The following is a 15,843-nucleotide window of genomic DNA, read 5'->3' on the forward strand; positions in this document are numbered from 1 at the left end:
AGGGCTGGGAGGAGGGGAGAACAGGATGAGGAGTGACTGCCAATGGGTACAGGTTTTCTTTTGGGGTCGATGGCAATGTTCCAGTATTACAGTGATGGTTATGCAATCTTGTGAAAATACTGAAAAACCACTGAAATAATCACTTCAAAAAAGTGGTGGGTATGTGACTTGGATTTTGCATTATAAAATAAAAGATCCACAAACCACTCTTGAAGGGTGGGGGTAAGGGAATACAAAGATGACTTTCATATCAGCAACATAAAGACTTGCTGGGGAAGCAAATCTGATTATCTAATTGCTAGGTGTGAGACCAGGTAGGAAGACAGACCGCAGTGACTGAGGGGGGATGCAGGCGTTAGAAGGACCAGTCTAACAGAGTAACTGTCAGTGAGGGGTCACCAGAGGAGTGGCAGGGACTCTACCAGTGCAGAATGGAAGTTTGCAGGAAGCGGAGCTAAGACATGTGGAGCTTCCCAGTGAAGGGCCTTCCCTGGTTGGGACTGGAGCCAAGAAAAATGTGTCATCCCCATAATTTGGCACTTTCTTGTCACTGGCATCTGTATCTCTGAGGCACAGGTTGCACAACCAATTTGTTGAACAAGCAAGTTTTATACAAACACATTTATATTTCAAAGCACAATAAATTAATCTGTATACTAAGACAAAGAAAGTAATGAGGCTTGCAAATACCATCTGTATGAACTTAAGGGCATAAAGTACTCTAAATTTATCTTTTAGAGTACTTAAAAACAGCCTTAATCATAATTTTCTCACATCTTACTAAGATAGATAAAGAAAATACACAATGCAAAGATACTACATATTTGAGAACTGCAAGACCAACTGATACTACAAACTACTTGAAAGGAAATTTGTTTTTTAAATTTCAATCCTACAAGTGGACTGATAGTTTAAATTGTGTTTAATGAGAATATACTTAGATTTAGAAGCACATTATGTCCCTTCAGTTCAGTTCAGTTGCTCAGTCGTGTCCAACTCTTTGCGACCCCATGAATCGAAGCACGCCAGGCCTCCCTGTCCATCACCAACTCCCAGAGTTCACTCAAACCCATGTCCATCGAGTCGGTGATGCCATCCAGCCGTCTCGTCCCCTTCTCCTCCTGCCCTCATTATGTCCCTGACAAATGGTGTATTGGAGTAAAGTGCTGTATTAGTAAATTCCTATACTACTATTAACATGTTCATAGTTTTAAGACCAATATACAAAAATAAAATAAAAATCTATTAAGACCCTACCTTGTTCATACTCCATTAGAGCCTTTCAAGGGGCTGGTGGCTGAATTAAGACAGCTTTTAAAAGAGAAGTGGCTCCTTAACTAGCTCATTCACTTTGGCAAGAAAGAGACTATTAGTGGATTTTCTGGGTTCAGTATTCTGTAGCTCTTTACTAATTCCTTTGATTACAACTAAGGGCTCCTTTTTTTCCCACTCAGAGAGCTCTGCTTATACTTCCATGATGGCACCAATTTCACTTACACTTTTCTTATAATTGCTTGTTTATAATTCATCTTCATTAGATAACATGCTTCCAGAAAGCAAGGATATTATTGTCTTACTGGCATCTGGGAAGCTTCCAGCACAATGCTTTAAATACAGAGGGTCCCTAAAAATGTTAGAAGACACACATCACATCACTCCTTGGTCAGAACACAACAATGGCTTTCTTTCTCATTCAGGCCCTCTAAGGTCTGACTCCAGCCCCTCTGGACGCTCTCCCCAAACTCTGTCCCCCCTCAAACTGCTCCCCCACACCACCCTCCTTACTGAGCCCAAAACACACCGAGCCCACTGCTGCCTCAGGGTCTTCCTTTCCACTTACTGCTCCTTCTGTCTACAATACTCTCTCTTAAATGAGCTTTCACCAGCTATCTACATAGCCTGGCCCTCACTTCACTCATCTCTGGTAAAATGTTATCTTATCATTTTGTACAATATTGCCACACACTCCTTCCCACTCCATCCCTCCCTCAACTCCTTTCATGCTGTTCTACAGGACTCATGGACATCCAATGTACTGTGTCTAATATTCATTTCATCATTAGCATATAAGGCCCATAAACCAAGGACTGGGCCTTTGTTCACCCATTACCTCAGCATCTAGAAAGATGAGACTCCTTGCGGGATCTCACACATTTACTGAGTGAGTGAAGACTTGTGAGCTTAATTTCTGTGTGACTCTTGACAAGTCATTCATTAAACCCTTGTATGATGAAGTTTTTTTCTGTAATGTAAATGAGTTTTTCTACAATTAGGAAGAATAGACCCAAAATTCAATTTCAAAAAAAAAAAAACTTTAGAGAAACAGAAAGGTAACTTCTATAAATGGTGACTCTACAGAATTAGATTAATCTGGGCAGTTACTTGGCAGCATTTCCATAAAGAGGATTTAAGTATGGGTAAAGTGTTAGTCTAGATGATAGAAGATGTTGGTCTAGATTAGTTAAGGTACCTTCCAATCTTGACATTCCATGATTCTATAACCGGATGACCAACAATTTCCCTGTGAGCTAGAAAAATGCTATGATTTTAAATGTACCTTGAATACATGGTTGAAAGAAAATGTTAAAACAAAAAAGATCTGAAAGATTTCCATTATGTTCAACTATGTTCACCACAGTTACCTTATATGTCAATTCTCAGTTGTGATAGATGCAGGTTAAGTGTAAATGATTACTAGAGTTTTCAATCACAATGGCATTGTGATTGTAACAGAGGTGAGTACGTGACTAGAAACACAGGCTTTAGTTAGGCCACCAGGTCCAAACCCTAATTTGCCACAGGTTCTTGATCAAGATACTTTTCCACACACTTTCCAGGCCTCAGTTCCCTATCTGTAAGACAGGCCCAGCCAAGGATAACAGTGATAGTCTCACAGGGCTGTGATGAGAATTAAATGACTTATTGTTACCTATTATTTCTTTAAGTATAGAATATTCTTTTCACGTATGCACCCCAATCATCCGTAAGTAAATAATGCACTTTATTATCCATAAGTCAATTCTCAGGTCCATTTCAAATTTAGTGTTCTCAAAGGAAAGCAAGGCAAGCCTAGACAGAGTTGTTTCCATCAGATGGCTCCCACTGGGCTGCAGCTTCTCCGTGTTTGATTTTTCCAACAGAACGTGAGCTGCTGTGGGAATGCTCCGCCAGCCTCAGTACACAGAGCTCCCAGAAAGTGCAGCGGTCAGATAAGAGCGGAAGCCCACAGCCACGGGCTAGGGGCCACTAAGTATGAGGGCTGCACAGGGCTGTGAAAAATACGCCTTGTAAGACAGTTTCTCCCACGGAGAAGCTTAAGATCATTTAGAAAGGTGAAAAGGTGGGGAGCGAAGTATTTTAGTTAGCGTCCACTCTCTATTCACTGACATTACCTTTTCAATGTTACAAGGGAAGCAACATACATCTTTGAAATTTTTTTAAATGTAAGATAAATAATAAGTGAAAAATTTCAAGAATTATCACTAAACACATTATGACTAAATGCCTAAAGTCAGAAATGGCAAGTGCTGTAAGTTTGAAGAAATGCTGGCAGATTCTGGGAAATACCTATATAAGCAGCTAACGAAAATTAACATAAAAGGAAACAGAGCAAGAGGAATATAAGCAAAGGGACCTCATCAATTTGGGGAAATTTCTTAATTTCTCTGTTTTTGAGAACAGAGAAAAAATTTCTCAATTTTTTCATGTCTGAAACAGCGATATTATTATTATTTTGAAGACTGAGTTAATGCAAGTGCTATAATAGTGTCTTGCATGATAAATAAGCACTCAAGAAATAGGAACTGAAAGGGTGGGTTAAACCACACACGGTCTTGGCAAAGCAGTTGAAAAGACTGAAAGACCCTCATCTAGAGTGCAGACCTAGTCTTTTTCGTCTTCACAAAGCATGGTGAACAATGTCTGCACTTTGTATCAACAAAATAAACAGACTATTGAATTAAAGTTCATTGTGTGAAAAGAGGAGGTCTAGAAAACTGAGAAGGATGACAGAACTGGTGTTTTGGCAAAATTAATTTTGTTCTTGTGTACAAATTGGGGAGAGACTAGAGATAGAGAAATTAGCCTGGATACCGCTGTACTAGTCCAGCCTGACCACTAAGCCGTCTCTCGACGTGAACTTAGGCATAAGGGAACAGAGAAGACAACAAATTTAAAAATTTATGGCAAAGAAAGGAAATACTAACTTAGTTGTCACATTTTAAAATGGGACAATCTAAGTTTTCAATACATATTCATTGAATGAATGAAATTAATATTAAAAAAGCAGTCATCAACAGCTTGTCCAGAGCACTTAACTACAGTAGGTCAACACAATTATACTTCATTTGCCTGAAGTGCTTTTGCTAAGGAAGAAAGGAAGGCGTTGGCTCGAACTTTCTTAGAAGCATGCCCCATAAAAAACAAAAATAGAAAAGAGCCATCCAAGGCACACTCGCAGGCTATACTGAGCTTGCTAAAGTCTAAGACAAACCAGTGGCCAATCAGTGTTACATACATATTCAAATTATCTTCTAAGTGCTCTGTAGAGGGGCCAGTGCAGTAGAAGTGGAGTCTGAGAAGACAAGGATGAGCAGAAAAGGTTGTGAGCCTCGACTTCTAACTCTTTTATAAATTTAGATTGTCTGTAAGATCTTCTTTGAATAAAAATGCCCAAAGATATTTTTTCATTCTGAATGCATAGAATATATACCCCATAGAATTCTGGCAATTATGAAACTACCTATATGGGATTCAAATTATATTTCACTATTCTAAATAAGAACTACACAGCTGAAATAGCTCCTTTCATGATGTATTTTGGGGAGCTTCCATGACTTCATTCTGGTTGGTTCCTTCAGTATCCATATAAGAAACACCTAAGGTATCCAAATCATTTTATTGGCATTGTGGACATGGGGATAAAGAAAACATAACTCTGCAATCTAATAACTGACTGATTAAACAGTGAACTCTATATCAAGAAGAAATGAATAGGAAAAAGTGTCTAAAAGGGCTCCTCACAAAGACAACAGTAACAAAAAATGGTTGAGAAACACTGATATATATGTTTTGTCACATGTTTCTAAAATGTGTGCATGCGTGCTCAGTGGCTATCTCATGTCTGACTCTGTGACCCCATGGATTGTGGCCCTCCAGGCTCCTCTGTCTATGGCATTTTCTAGGCAAGAATACTGGGGTGGGTTGCCATTTCCTTCTCCAGGAGATCTTTCCCAGCCAGGGATTGAACCTAGGTCTCCTGTATTGCAGGAGACCTTAGTGTTTAACACTAAGTCACCTGGGAAACCCTTTTAAAAAGCAGGCAGTCTCAGTTATCTATTATCATACTTTCTGTAACAGTACTGAAACAAATTTCATTTTATACTTTGAAAGTAAACATGCTTCTGATGTAAAATTTTGAAATATAAAAAGAAATGACATAAAGCTAACCTCAGTCTTTACTTTTTTACTGAAAAGATTTGCAAATTAATTTATATGTCTTGTCTTTACCTCCGTAAGGGAATCTTGAATTAATGATTCTGCTTTCTGAATCATGGATTCAATTTCTGATCATGTTGTTTATTTTTAAAATGTACAGTAATTGGTGGACAAACAAATGAGAAACTCCATTTACCTCTCCTAAAACTTAGCACTCAGGTTGGTCAAACTGTTTCAGTCTATATTATTTTTTATTAAAAATCCTTTATAGAAAATGGGGCAGTAATGGTCAGTCTGGAACTTCACACAGACCTGGACATAAACTTAGTATTCAGGTCATGACTGTGTGCTCAGTTGCTTGGCTTTGTTCAACTCTTTGCAAGCCTATGGACTGAAGCCTGACAGGCTCCTCTATCCACAGAATTTTCCAGGGAGGAACACTAGAATAGGTTGCCATGACCTCCTCCAGGGGATCTTCCCAACCCAGGGATTCAATCCACAGCTCCTGTGTCTCCTACATTGGCAGGCAGATTCTTTATCACTGCGCCATCTGGGAAGTCAATGATTAACCTGAACCTCTCCTTTCTTCTCAGCCCCTCTGATCAAGAGTCTGGAACAAAAAAAAATCAGCTTAGGGGCTAACTGTGTGTGATGAAGAATCAGGAAATGTTCTCATTTTCAATGGTGCTGGGTTACCCATTTGAAATAGGTATGTATCACACTCGGCCCCTGGTTGTTAAAACAAGCATAAAATACGGATAAGAAGGGCTTCCCTTGTGGCTCAGCTGATAAAGAATCCGCCTGCAATGCAGGAAACCTGGATTCAGTCCCTGACTTGGGAAGATCCCCTGGAGAAGGAAAGGCTACCCACTCCAGTATTCTGGCCTAGAGAATTCCATGGACTGTAGAGTCCATGGGGTCACAAGGAGTCGGACACAACTGAGCGACTTTAACTTTCATAGATGAGAAACTGAATAGTTCCTTTCCATTTTTAAATAACTTTTAGTAATACTCAAAATGCTAACGTTTTCACTGCAAAGACAGACTCCTTTTGGACATCCCCTATAAAGAAGAGGCCACATTAGCTAGTTACATTGCTGAAGCTGTCCAGGGACATCAGCAATTGAAAGGAGCTAAGCTTTAACAGCAGGGGCTTGGAGAAACAAGCAAATTACACACATAAAAATGCAGATATACTAAATAAAGGAAAATCCTTCTAGACCTAGGCTGAGTCCAATCTGACAGGGTAAACTTAAAAACAGTTCTGGGATGGAAAGAGGCATGGATAAACACATAGCTACATGATAAAGTATTAGAACACTGGGTGCAGGCTTCTAAGTGATGGGCATAATGATGTTTACTGCACAGTTCCTTCAACTTTTCTGTATATTTGAAACTTCTCAAAACACAATTTAAAAGTAGTTTTGAATGGTAGGCATTCTGAAGGAGAAAAGCCACTTTTTAGGATTACACCTAATAAATTACTCTTCCGGCTTGCAAACAAGAGCTCAAAAACACTTGAACTCATAATAAAATAGCAAGTACTGATTAAAGTTGCCAACTATGTTTTTAAAAGCCAAAGTTATAGGAGGTTGGTCCAAAAAAGCAGAAGGCTAAAAATTCAGAGCATTTGCAAATATTTGAGGTCAAAATTTAGCAGAACAATTATCAAAAATAAAGTACCCATATCTCTATTTTGTCTTGCTAAATTAAATTCTTTCACCTTATTTCAACTTATATTTTCTCTATTAGCTGGCAGGTAGGTATGTGTACGTATGCAGAAACTGATTCATAATTTACACTAAAACAGTATTATATGTGGGCTTCCCAGGTAGAGCTAGTGGTAAAGAACCCACCTACCAATTCAGGAGACTAAGAGACACAGGTTTGATCCCTGGGTCGGAAAGATGCCCTGGAGGAGGGCACGGCAACCCACTCCAATATTCTTGCCTGGAGAATCCCATGGACAGAGAAGTCTGGCAGGCTACAATCTACAGGGTCACAAAGAGTTGGACACAACTAAAGGGACTCTGCATGCAGTATTATATGTATTGTTGTTGTTTAGTTGCAAAGTCACATCCGACTCTTTGTGACCCCAAGAATGGTAGCCCACCAGGCTCTGCAGTCTATGGGATTTCCCAGGCAAGAATACTGGAATGGGTTGCTATTTCCTTCTCCAGGGGATCTTCCCGATCCAGGGACAAAACCTGGGTGCCTTGCACTGGCAGGTGGATTCTTGACCGCTGAGCCACCATACCTATACAAGAATGAAAGAGAGAAAGAGAATGTTTAAATAGTGTAGGCTATTTTGCCCTCTACTGTACTTGTTTGCACACCCAGAGTGAAAAGACAGGAGACATGAGTGAAACCGCTGGTCCCTTAGCCTCAGTTACCCAGTGCCTCGTATAGTATGAACATCCTGGGAGGCTGAGTGTGACCCTAGTATATACCGGCGTGCACTTTCTTATCACAGACCTAACCACAAGCCAACTGTGTCTTCTGGAACTTCGTCTCCACGACATGTTCTAATTCTGGATGAAAACCTAGCATGTTACAAAAAAAAAAGTTCATCTAAGTCTCTAATTCTTACTTAGGCATTTTTCAAGGGTAATTTTGACCATCAGTAATTTTTGCATTACATTCCATACTTTAGAATCTCACCTCGGGTGAGATGCAACTACACTGTATTCTATTCATTTGAACTATGAAGAGCTCTGGCTTGCTGTCAGGAACTGTGGATTCTAACCCCAGCTCTACTGCTAACTGACTGTGTAATCTTGGACAAGTGACTAACTTCTGAGTCTCAATTCCCTCAATTAGAAAATAAGGCAGTTGGTTCAGATGGTCTCTAAGTTCCCTCAGCACTTTTAACCACCTATGAAACCATGAATATTTTTTTGATAATTTGCCAGTTATATATTTACCCAGTGTTGTTTACCTAAAAAGCAGTTCGCAATCTAATGGAGAATAATACAAATTAGCAGTCAGCAGCTCAGAGAATTAGCAAGGTTATTTAGTACTTATCCATTGTGAGGTCTGATAACTTTCCTTTCCAGAAAGCAAAAACAAAAAAATTGAAAATTTTTACCTGGAGACCTCTATTTCCCTAATATTGGAAAAACATTCAGCAACAGAATCATTACATTATAGACCAATATTGGAAGCAGATGGGATTAAAGTCAGCTGTTCTAAAACACCATTTTAACCCTGTATTCTGCAAAGTGGTTTAAAATTAAATAATTTATTATGTCAATAATTCAAGTACAGGAAAAAGATATAAAGAATTGTCTGCTCTAAAATGTTTAAAATGCACTATCTGAAGCTTATCAGCATTATTTAAGAGATAACTATTCCTTTTACCACCTCTACATTCTACAAACACACAAAAAAAATCTGCCCTCATTACTGCAATGGTTTGCAACTCTGACTGCATATAAGAACTGTCTGGGAAACTTAAAAGAATTTTTTTTCTGATAAGCAGGATTCCCAGGAACAACTGGATCAGACTCTCTGGAGATGGATGTTCAGGCATAAAAATTTTGAAAAAAATCTCCAGATGAGTCTAATGTGCAGTCCGACTTCAGCCCCCAAATATCACATGTGGGAGGGGAAGGGGGAGGGGTTTGTCTGTTGCTGTTGTAGTGATAGGTAGGCTCAAGCATATACAAAGGGTTAAGGTTTGTCTTCACCTAAGAAATACAAAAATTAAAAATCCAACCTCTTTGAATTAAAATATAAACATTTCTGCATTTTTAAAAATGTTTTAAACTCCAAACAGCCTTCATCCAATATATTAAAAAACACAGATATATTTATATCTATATAGTTACATCTAAAGAAAGTGAAAGTGAAGTCGCTCAGTCGTGTTTGACTCTTTGCAAGCCCATATCCATGGGATTCTCCAGGTAAGAATCCTGGAGTGGGTTGCCATTTCCTTCCTGACACAGGGATCGAACCCAGGTCTCCCACACTGCAGGCAGACTCTTTACTGTCTGAGCCACCAGAGGCACAGTTATATCTAAATGGTTTCCTAAATACAAGACTCACTTTTCTAAGTTTTCTCAAATTACATGGTACATAGACAGACGCTCAATCTCTGTATTCCTTAAAAGGTGACAGCACACACATTTTAGAAATCTGTTATCATTCAGGGTACCAGGAACATAAAATGTCTTTATTTCATCTGCAACGGCATTATATACTATTGATTCTCGTGTTTTGACTATAATTTCACTGATAATAAAAGCAAATAAGACAACAAACTATAGTTTAACAATGGCAGGAATCATTAGTAAGTAAATGAAAACATACTGAAATTTAAGAAAAGACACCTTTAGAGTCACCTTGGAATGCTGAGTAGGTAGTCTAAGGTGACACTCAGCTCATCCATATTTGTCTGTTCTAGGCATAATGGAATTGTCAGAATGAGGCCACTTCGTCTGTCCTTTCCTCCTATTAAAGAAAAAAAAATACGTAAATTTAACATGTAAGAGATACTGAAGCACTAAATGAATAATATATACTTGAGTTCAAAGTTACAAAAACAATTTCAAGGTTAAGACATAAGTAAAAAACTATATAATGGCTGTTTATTTTCTATATTATAAATGTTTACAGTAGTGCAGTAAAATTATACAAAATTTAGAAAAAAATGCACCCATGAAGTCTTCACTTAAACATAGCAATTACCGTTTTGCTTAATTTCTTCCATTCAATCTACTCCTGATTGTAATCAATTCATCAAACACCTGTTGTGTGCCCAGCACAGTAAGTATTTACAAGTAAAACAAAATAAATTTCTAATCAATCTAGAAGAAAAACTTTAAGTCATAAGAAATAATAGTATGAAATATGACAGCTTGCTAGGCTGTGTTGTACAAAATATAAAATATTATAAATAGGGATTTAGAAATTGGAGAACATAAAAGCCGAACTTAAGAAAAATGGATAGAATTTATAGACCTAGCCAAAAGAGCATTCTGTGGCAAGGAATGATCTGAGGTAACTCACAAAGGTCACACAGGATCCTCTGTTCATGAGGCAATAAAGGGAAAGCGCTGTCCAGCTGAGAGGAGTGTATGGGATCTGCACATAGAAGCCTGAAAGCCAGGAAGTGGATGTATGTGCATTTCACAGACGTTCAAGTCCTCACTGATTTTCCATAAACACGGAAATATAACTAGTACTTTATATACACACAGCTTCCTTCAAAGCTCCCCACATGACTGGTTTTCACACTGAAGTCCATCTTTTAACCCAACTGACATTTATAGCAATTTTAGAAATGTAAAAACCAGTATATACTAAAGGAAACAATTTTATATGATCTCTTTCACTAAAAACTGAAAGAAGTGAAATGAAAAATAATGATTCCTATGAATAAAGTGTAGTGTCAGTCGCTCAGTCATGTCTGACTCTTTGCAACCCCGTGAGCTGTAGTCTGCCAGGCTCCTCTGACATGGCATTCTCCAGCAAGAATACTGGAGTGGGCTGCCATTTCCTTCTCCATCCTATGAATAACATGGATACAATTTACGAAGTACAAAGCATAAATGATCTTTTATCAGGTTAACCATATAAATTACTGATATTCAACCACTTTGTTTAATCTCAATAAATGGCAATTTCAAACGGTTAACTTAGTAGATAATCAATAGTGCCTTACTGCAAATGTTTTTTGTTTACAAGTTTTTTTTTTTTTTTTAAAAGAACTGCACCCATAGTTTTTAAACTATTCTCTGAAGGACTAAGTTGGTTTGAAAATTTTTTCTCTATTATTCAAAAAGCTTGAATATTACTGACCGAAATAATTAACAGTCAGTAGAGAAAGTCACTTCATGGGAAATAGATGGGGAAACAGTGGAAACAGTGTCAGACTTTATTTTTTTGGGCTCCAAAATCACTGCAGATGGTGACTGCAGTCATGAAATTAAAAGACATTTACTCCTTGGAAGGAAAGTTATGACCAACCTGGATAGCATATTAAAAAGCACAGACACTACTTTGTCAACAAAGGTCCATCTAGTCAAGGCTATGGTTTTTCCAGTGGTCATGAATGGATGTGAGATGGACAGTGAAGAAAGCTGAGCACTGAAGAATTGATGCTTTTGAACTGTAGTGTTGGAGAAGACTCCTGAGAGTCCCTTGGACTGCAAGGAGATCCAACCAGTCCATCCTGAAGGAGATCAGTCCTGGGTGTTCACTGGAAGGACTGATGCTGAAGCTGAAACTCCAATATTTTGGCCACCTCATGCGAGGAGTTAACTCATTGGAAAAGACTCTGATGCTGGGAGGGATTGGGGGCAGGAGGAGAAGGGGACGACAGAGGATGAGATGGCTGGATGGCATCACCGACTCGATGGACATGAGTGTGAGTGGGCTCCGGGAGTTGGTGATGGACAGGGAGGCCTGGCGTGCTGCTATTCATGGGGTTGCAAAGAGTTGGATACAACTGCGCGACTGAAGTGAGTGAGTGAGTGAGAGAAAGTCAAGAGGGATTGGGTTCAGAAAAGTGTCATCTGTTCCTCAAAAACCACTAAGCTTTATCCCTACATTAAACCAAATCTACAAAAAGGTTCATATCTGAAGTGTAGCACTCTAAACCACTGTGAAATTGCCTGCAGACAACAGGTCTAACATTTAGCACTACATTTAACCTTATGCCCTCAGCTTTCACTACGGGACAATAAAATAATCACCAGTGTAAATGCAAAAGAAGGCACATGCCAAGAAGAAAAATCCTTTCAAGTTGGGTATGGTAACCAGGGTCAAATGCTGCAGAGACAAGTGTAATAAGAATGCAAAAATATCACTGATAAAGATTTTTTGTTCCGCAACAATATGGGCAAATAAGCATTTTTTTTTTAATTGAAGTATAGTTGATGTACAGTGTTTTAGACACAAGCCAAGTGATTTAATTATACACATATATATCTATTCTCTTTCAGATTATTTTCCCTTATAGGTTATTTTAAAATATTGAATATAGTTCCCTGGGCTACACAGGAGGAGCCTGTGGTTTATGTATTTCATATATAGTAGTGTGTATCTGCTAATTCCAAATGTCAAATTTATCCTTCCCCTTTCCCTTTTGGTAACTGCAAATTTGTTTTTTACATCTGTGGGTCTATTTTTACCTCTGTGGGTCTATTCTATTTTCATACACTGATGGGAGAAAAGAAATAACAATTGAAACAATATTCTTAAAGGGCAATCTGACATGATGTAACACAAATTTAAAGGTAAATTCTCTTTAACACTTCCATTAGGAGGAATTCATACTGCTGATCTTGCACAAGACTCACAAACTGTTAAGAATGCTTCCTATACCACCACTCATCTCATCATTTAAGTGTCAACTGATAAGGGAGAAAGTTTATTTTTTTAAAAAAGAAACACATATTAGAGAAGCAATATTACTAATGAAACTCAAAATCTTTGTTCTTTATAACGTACACTAGAAAAACATGCCAATCACAGAGATACAATATACATTGAAAAAGGACACAGTAGTCTCAATATCAAGACAATTCTGATAGAACCTAAAGAGAAGAAGACAGAAAAAAACAAAATAATTTAACTAATCTTCAACAGGTGGGCCACAGTGCCTATTCTAAAGCAGGTGCAAATTTACTCAATGATCCAAAATTCCATAAAGTTGCTACACCCAGTGCTACCACTGCTTTCACACTAGTAAAACATCTCAACGCTTCTCTTTGTCTCTTCTTAGTTGATGAAGCCTTTGGGTTAATAACTGAAGGTAAATTCAAGCCTGTATAAACCAAGTTCAAGTAGTAAAAACAGAAAATCATGTAACTTATATTTCATAACTCTTCTTCCTAGAAAGATGGAAGACAAAAGCTAGGACAGAGGATATCACAAAAATAAATTACTTTGTATTTCAGAAACAGTAAGTTATACGTTGCCTAGTCAATTATTCTCAGCCTGTATTAATTATTTCATTTTTCATACGAGAAGTGAGACATCATGATATCTGCCTTATAGAGGTCATTTTAATCAAATTACAGAAGAGAATAAAAACTGGCCTGCCAAGCACCAAAAGTGACAAGAGTTGGCTTGCACTGCTATCCATTCTGAGTAAAAGGTGTCTCAGAAATACCTTTAAAACAGAACTTTCATAGAAAAAGGAAATGGATTTCTGCTTTATCAAAGAAAAAAGATTGCATAAGTTTATACATCAAATACTTCCAATTTTAAGAAGAAACATACCTGAAAGAAAGGCTAGTTTTTTCTTCAAAATGGGTAATATTACTGAGGCCTCCATTTTACTCCAGTAAACTTCCTCCAGTAAATTTTCCTCTCTGAAAACACAGAAAGTTAAATGTCAACTGCATAGTATTAATTACTCTATGAAATATATCCAGGCATACATTTTTATTATGCTTCACTTTATTGTACTTTTTTTTTTTAATTGAAGGCTTGTGGTAACCCTGTATTAAGCAAGTCTATTGATGCCATTTTTTCACAAGCATTTGCTTATTTCCTGATTGCTGTATCACATTTTGATAATTCCTGCAACATTTCAAAGTTGCTCACTATTACTAAATTTTCTGACTATTACTATTATTTCTCACTATTACTAATTTATAATGGTGGTCTGTGATCAGTGATCTTTGATGGTATCACTGCAGAAAGATTACAATTCACTGAAGGCTCAGATGATGGTTAGCCGTTTTCAGCAATAAAATATTTTTAATTAAGATACACACATTGTTTCTCTGGACATGTTACTGCACACTTAACAGACTATAATATTGCGTAACTGTAACTTTTATAAGTACTGGAAAATCAAAACATTACTTATTCAGCAAATACTCGCTATAAACCTATCCCATTTCAAGCTCTGTGCTTTCAGTTAAAGCTAAAAACTGAAGTCACAGCCTTATCCTAAAAAAAAGTAGTCTTTTGAAAAGAAATCCGAGATTATTTGGACAAAGAAATGTAGTCTTAACACTTGTCAGATAATGACTATTTAAGCATGACTACTTAAAAGAAGTGTATTATTTTACAGTTTTTGCATATACAACTAAACAAACAAAAAAAAATCATTACTATTGGCATCTGCCCACAAAAGAAAATATGTTGTAAAGAAACATGATATGTTCTCTTCAAGTTTTATCCCTGAACATTTGCTTGCAATTTGGTCATTCATTTTTGTTCTACATCAGCCCAGGCTAACATACAAACAGTAGAAAGAATGAGGGGAAGTTCATGTTTTACATTTTTAACCTAAAATAGCAGGACTTCATGTTTCTAGATCATGATCTGATGAGTCTTTTCTTCAGTTCTACAAGAAGCAGACAGCTCAGACTCATGTCTAAGCTCCTTTCTCTTGTGATCAGCTTGTCAAAGATCAGATGTGGACATTGGATAACAATGATTACGAATGCTAACATTTAGCAAGCGATTATTACAAGGCATACACTGTTCTGATTTACTTGTATTAACTTGATTACTCCTCACAACATGTCCATAAGGTAAGTACTATTATTAATCCCATTTTACAGAAAAGTAAACTGGAGTTGAGAGAAGTTAAATGTGGCCCAACATCTCAAACCTAGTAAGTGGAGATGCTAGGACTCACACTCTGGGAATCTGGTTCCCGTAACACTGTTCCCATATCACATCATCAGCTTACCAATCAAACAGGCCTGAAAACAGTCAGTGACATTCGGCCAAGTGAACAAGATGGAGTCCAGCTTTTGTATCATCAGTGAAAACGTCAACGTGGTGAAAGGGCATTATTAAGACGCACTAAAAATTATCATTAAAATAATTTTGAACTCACAGAAACCATGAAACCTAGGAAAAAAGAGAACTGCTGATCGAGGCTGTCAGAGGGATGCTCCCACAAAGGAATTTCAAACATGAGGGAGTAAGGAAGATACAGGAGCAACTCAATCATAGAAGTATCAATAGAACTGGCTTCCTAACCAGACTTTTCCTATGGTATAAGCACAGACAACTTCTCAACTGCCTTTGGGCCCTTCCTACTTTTCTGAGCCTCATAAATTCTGTGAGTTATACAACATTCTCCTTAATAAATCCATTTCTGCTTAAGTTACCAGAGCAGACTTCTCTTTTAGTCAATAGAAAAACTGGACCAGTACAGGAAGCAAAACTGCAGTTCAAAGTCTGGTAGGTCATATATGCAATCACTCAATGCCACTGACTGCTCTTTGTGGGCGCCCCCCCCCCAATTCTGCTGTTACTTATTCTGAATGAACACTGACGTTTTAAGCCTTGTCACAATCGGCTCAGTTCAGTCGCTCAGTCATGTCCGACTCTTTGCAACCCCATGGACTGCAGCACGCCAGGCCTCCCTGTCCATCACCAACTCCCAGAGTCTACCCAAACCCATGCCCATCGAGTCAGTGATGCCATCCA

General features: G+C 37.9%; 1 protein-coding gene across 6 annotated transcripts in view; it reads right to left on the bottom strand.

The window, feature by feature from the left end:
- Window positions 1–15,843, bottom strand: part of SESTD1 (SEC14 and spectrin domain containing 1) — a 198,827-nt gene that overhangs the window by 70,532 nt on the left and 112,452 nt on the right. For 5 of the 6 annotated variants that reach the window (XM_065931855.1, XM_065931859.1, XM_065931854.1 and 2 more), the window contains 2 exons: window positions 13,666–13,757; window positions 9,780–9,888 (listed from right to left, as the gene is read on the bottom strand). In XM_065931855.1, coding sequence (XP_065787927.1) covers window positions 9,780–9,888; window positions 13,666–13,720 — 164 coding nt within the window. In that variant the 5' untranslated portion in view covers window positions 13,721–13,757. Of the gene's footprint in view, window positions 1–9,779; window positions 9,889–13,665; window positions 13,758–15,094; window positions 15,227–15,843 lie in introns of those variants that run through there. The other variant, XM_065931857.1, reaches the window with a different exon arrangement.

Source organism: Muntiacus reevesi, chromosome 3 (assembly GCF_963930625.1).
Source record: "Muntiacus reevesi chromosome 3, mMunRee1.1, whole genome shotgun sequence".
In the NCBI taxonomy this organism is placed as follows: Eukaryota; Metazoa; Chordata; class Mammalia; order Artiodactyla; family Cervidae; genus Muntiacus; species Muntiacus reevesi.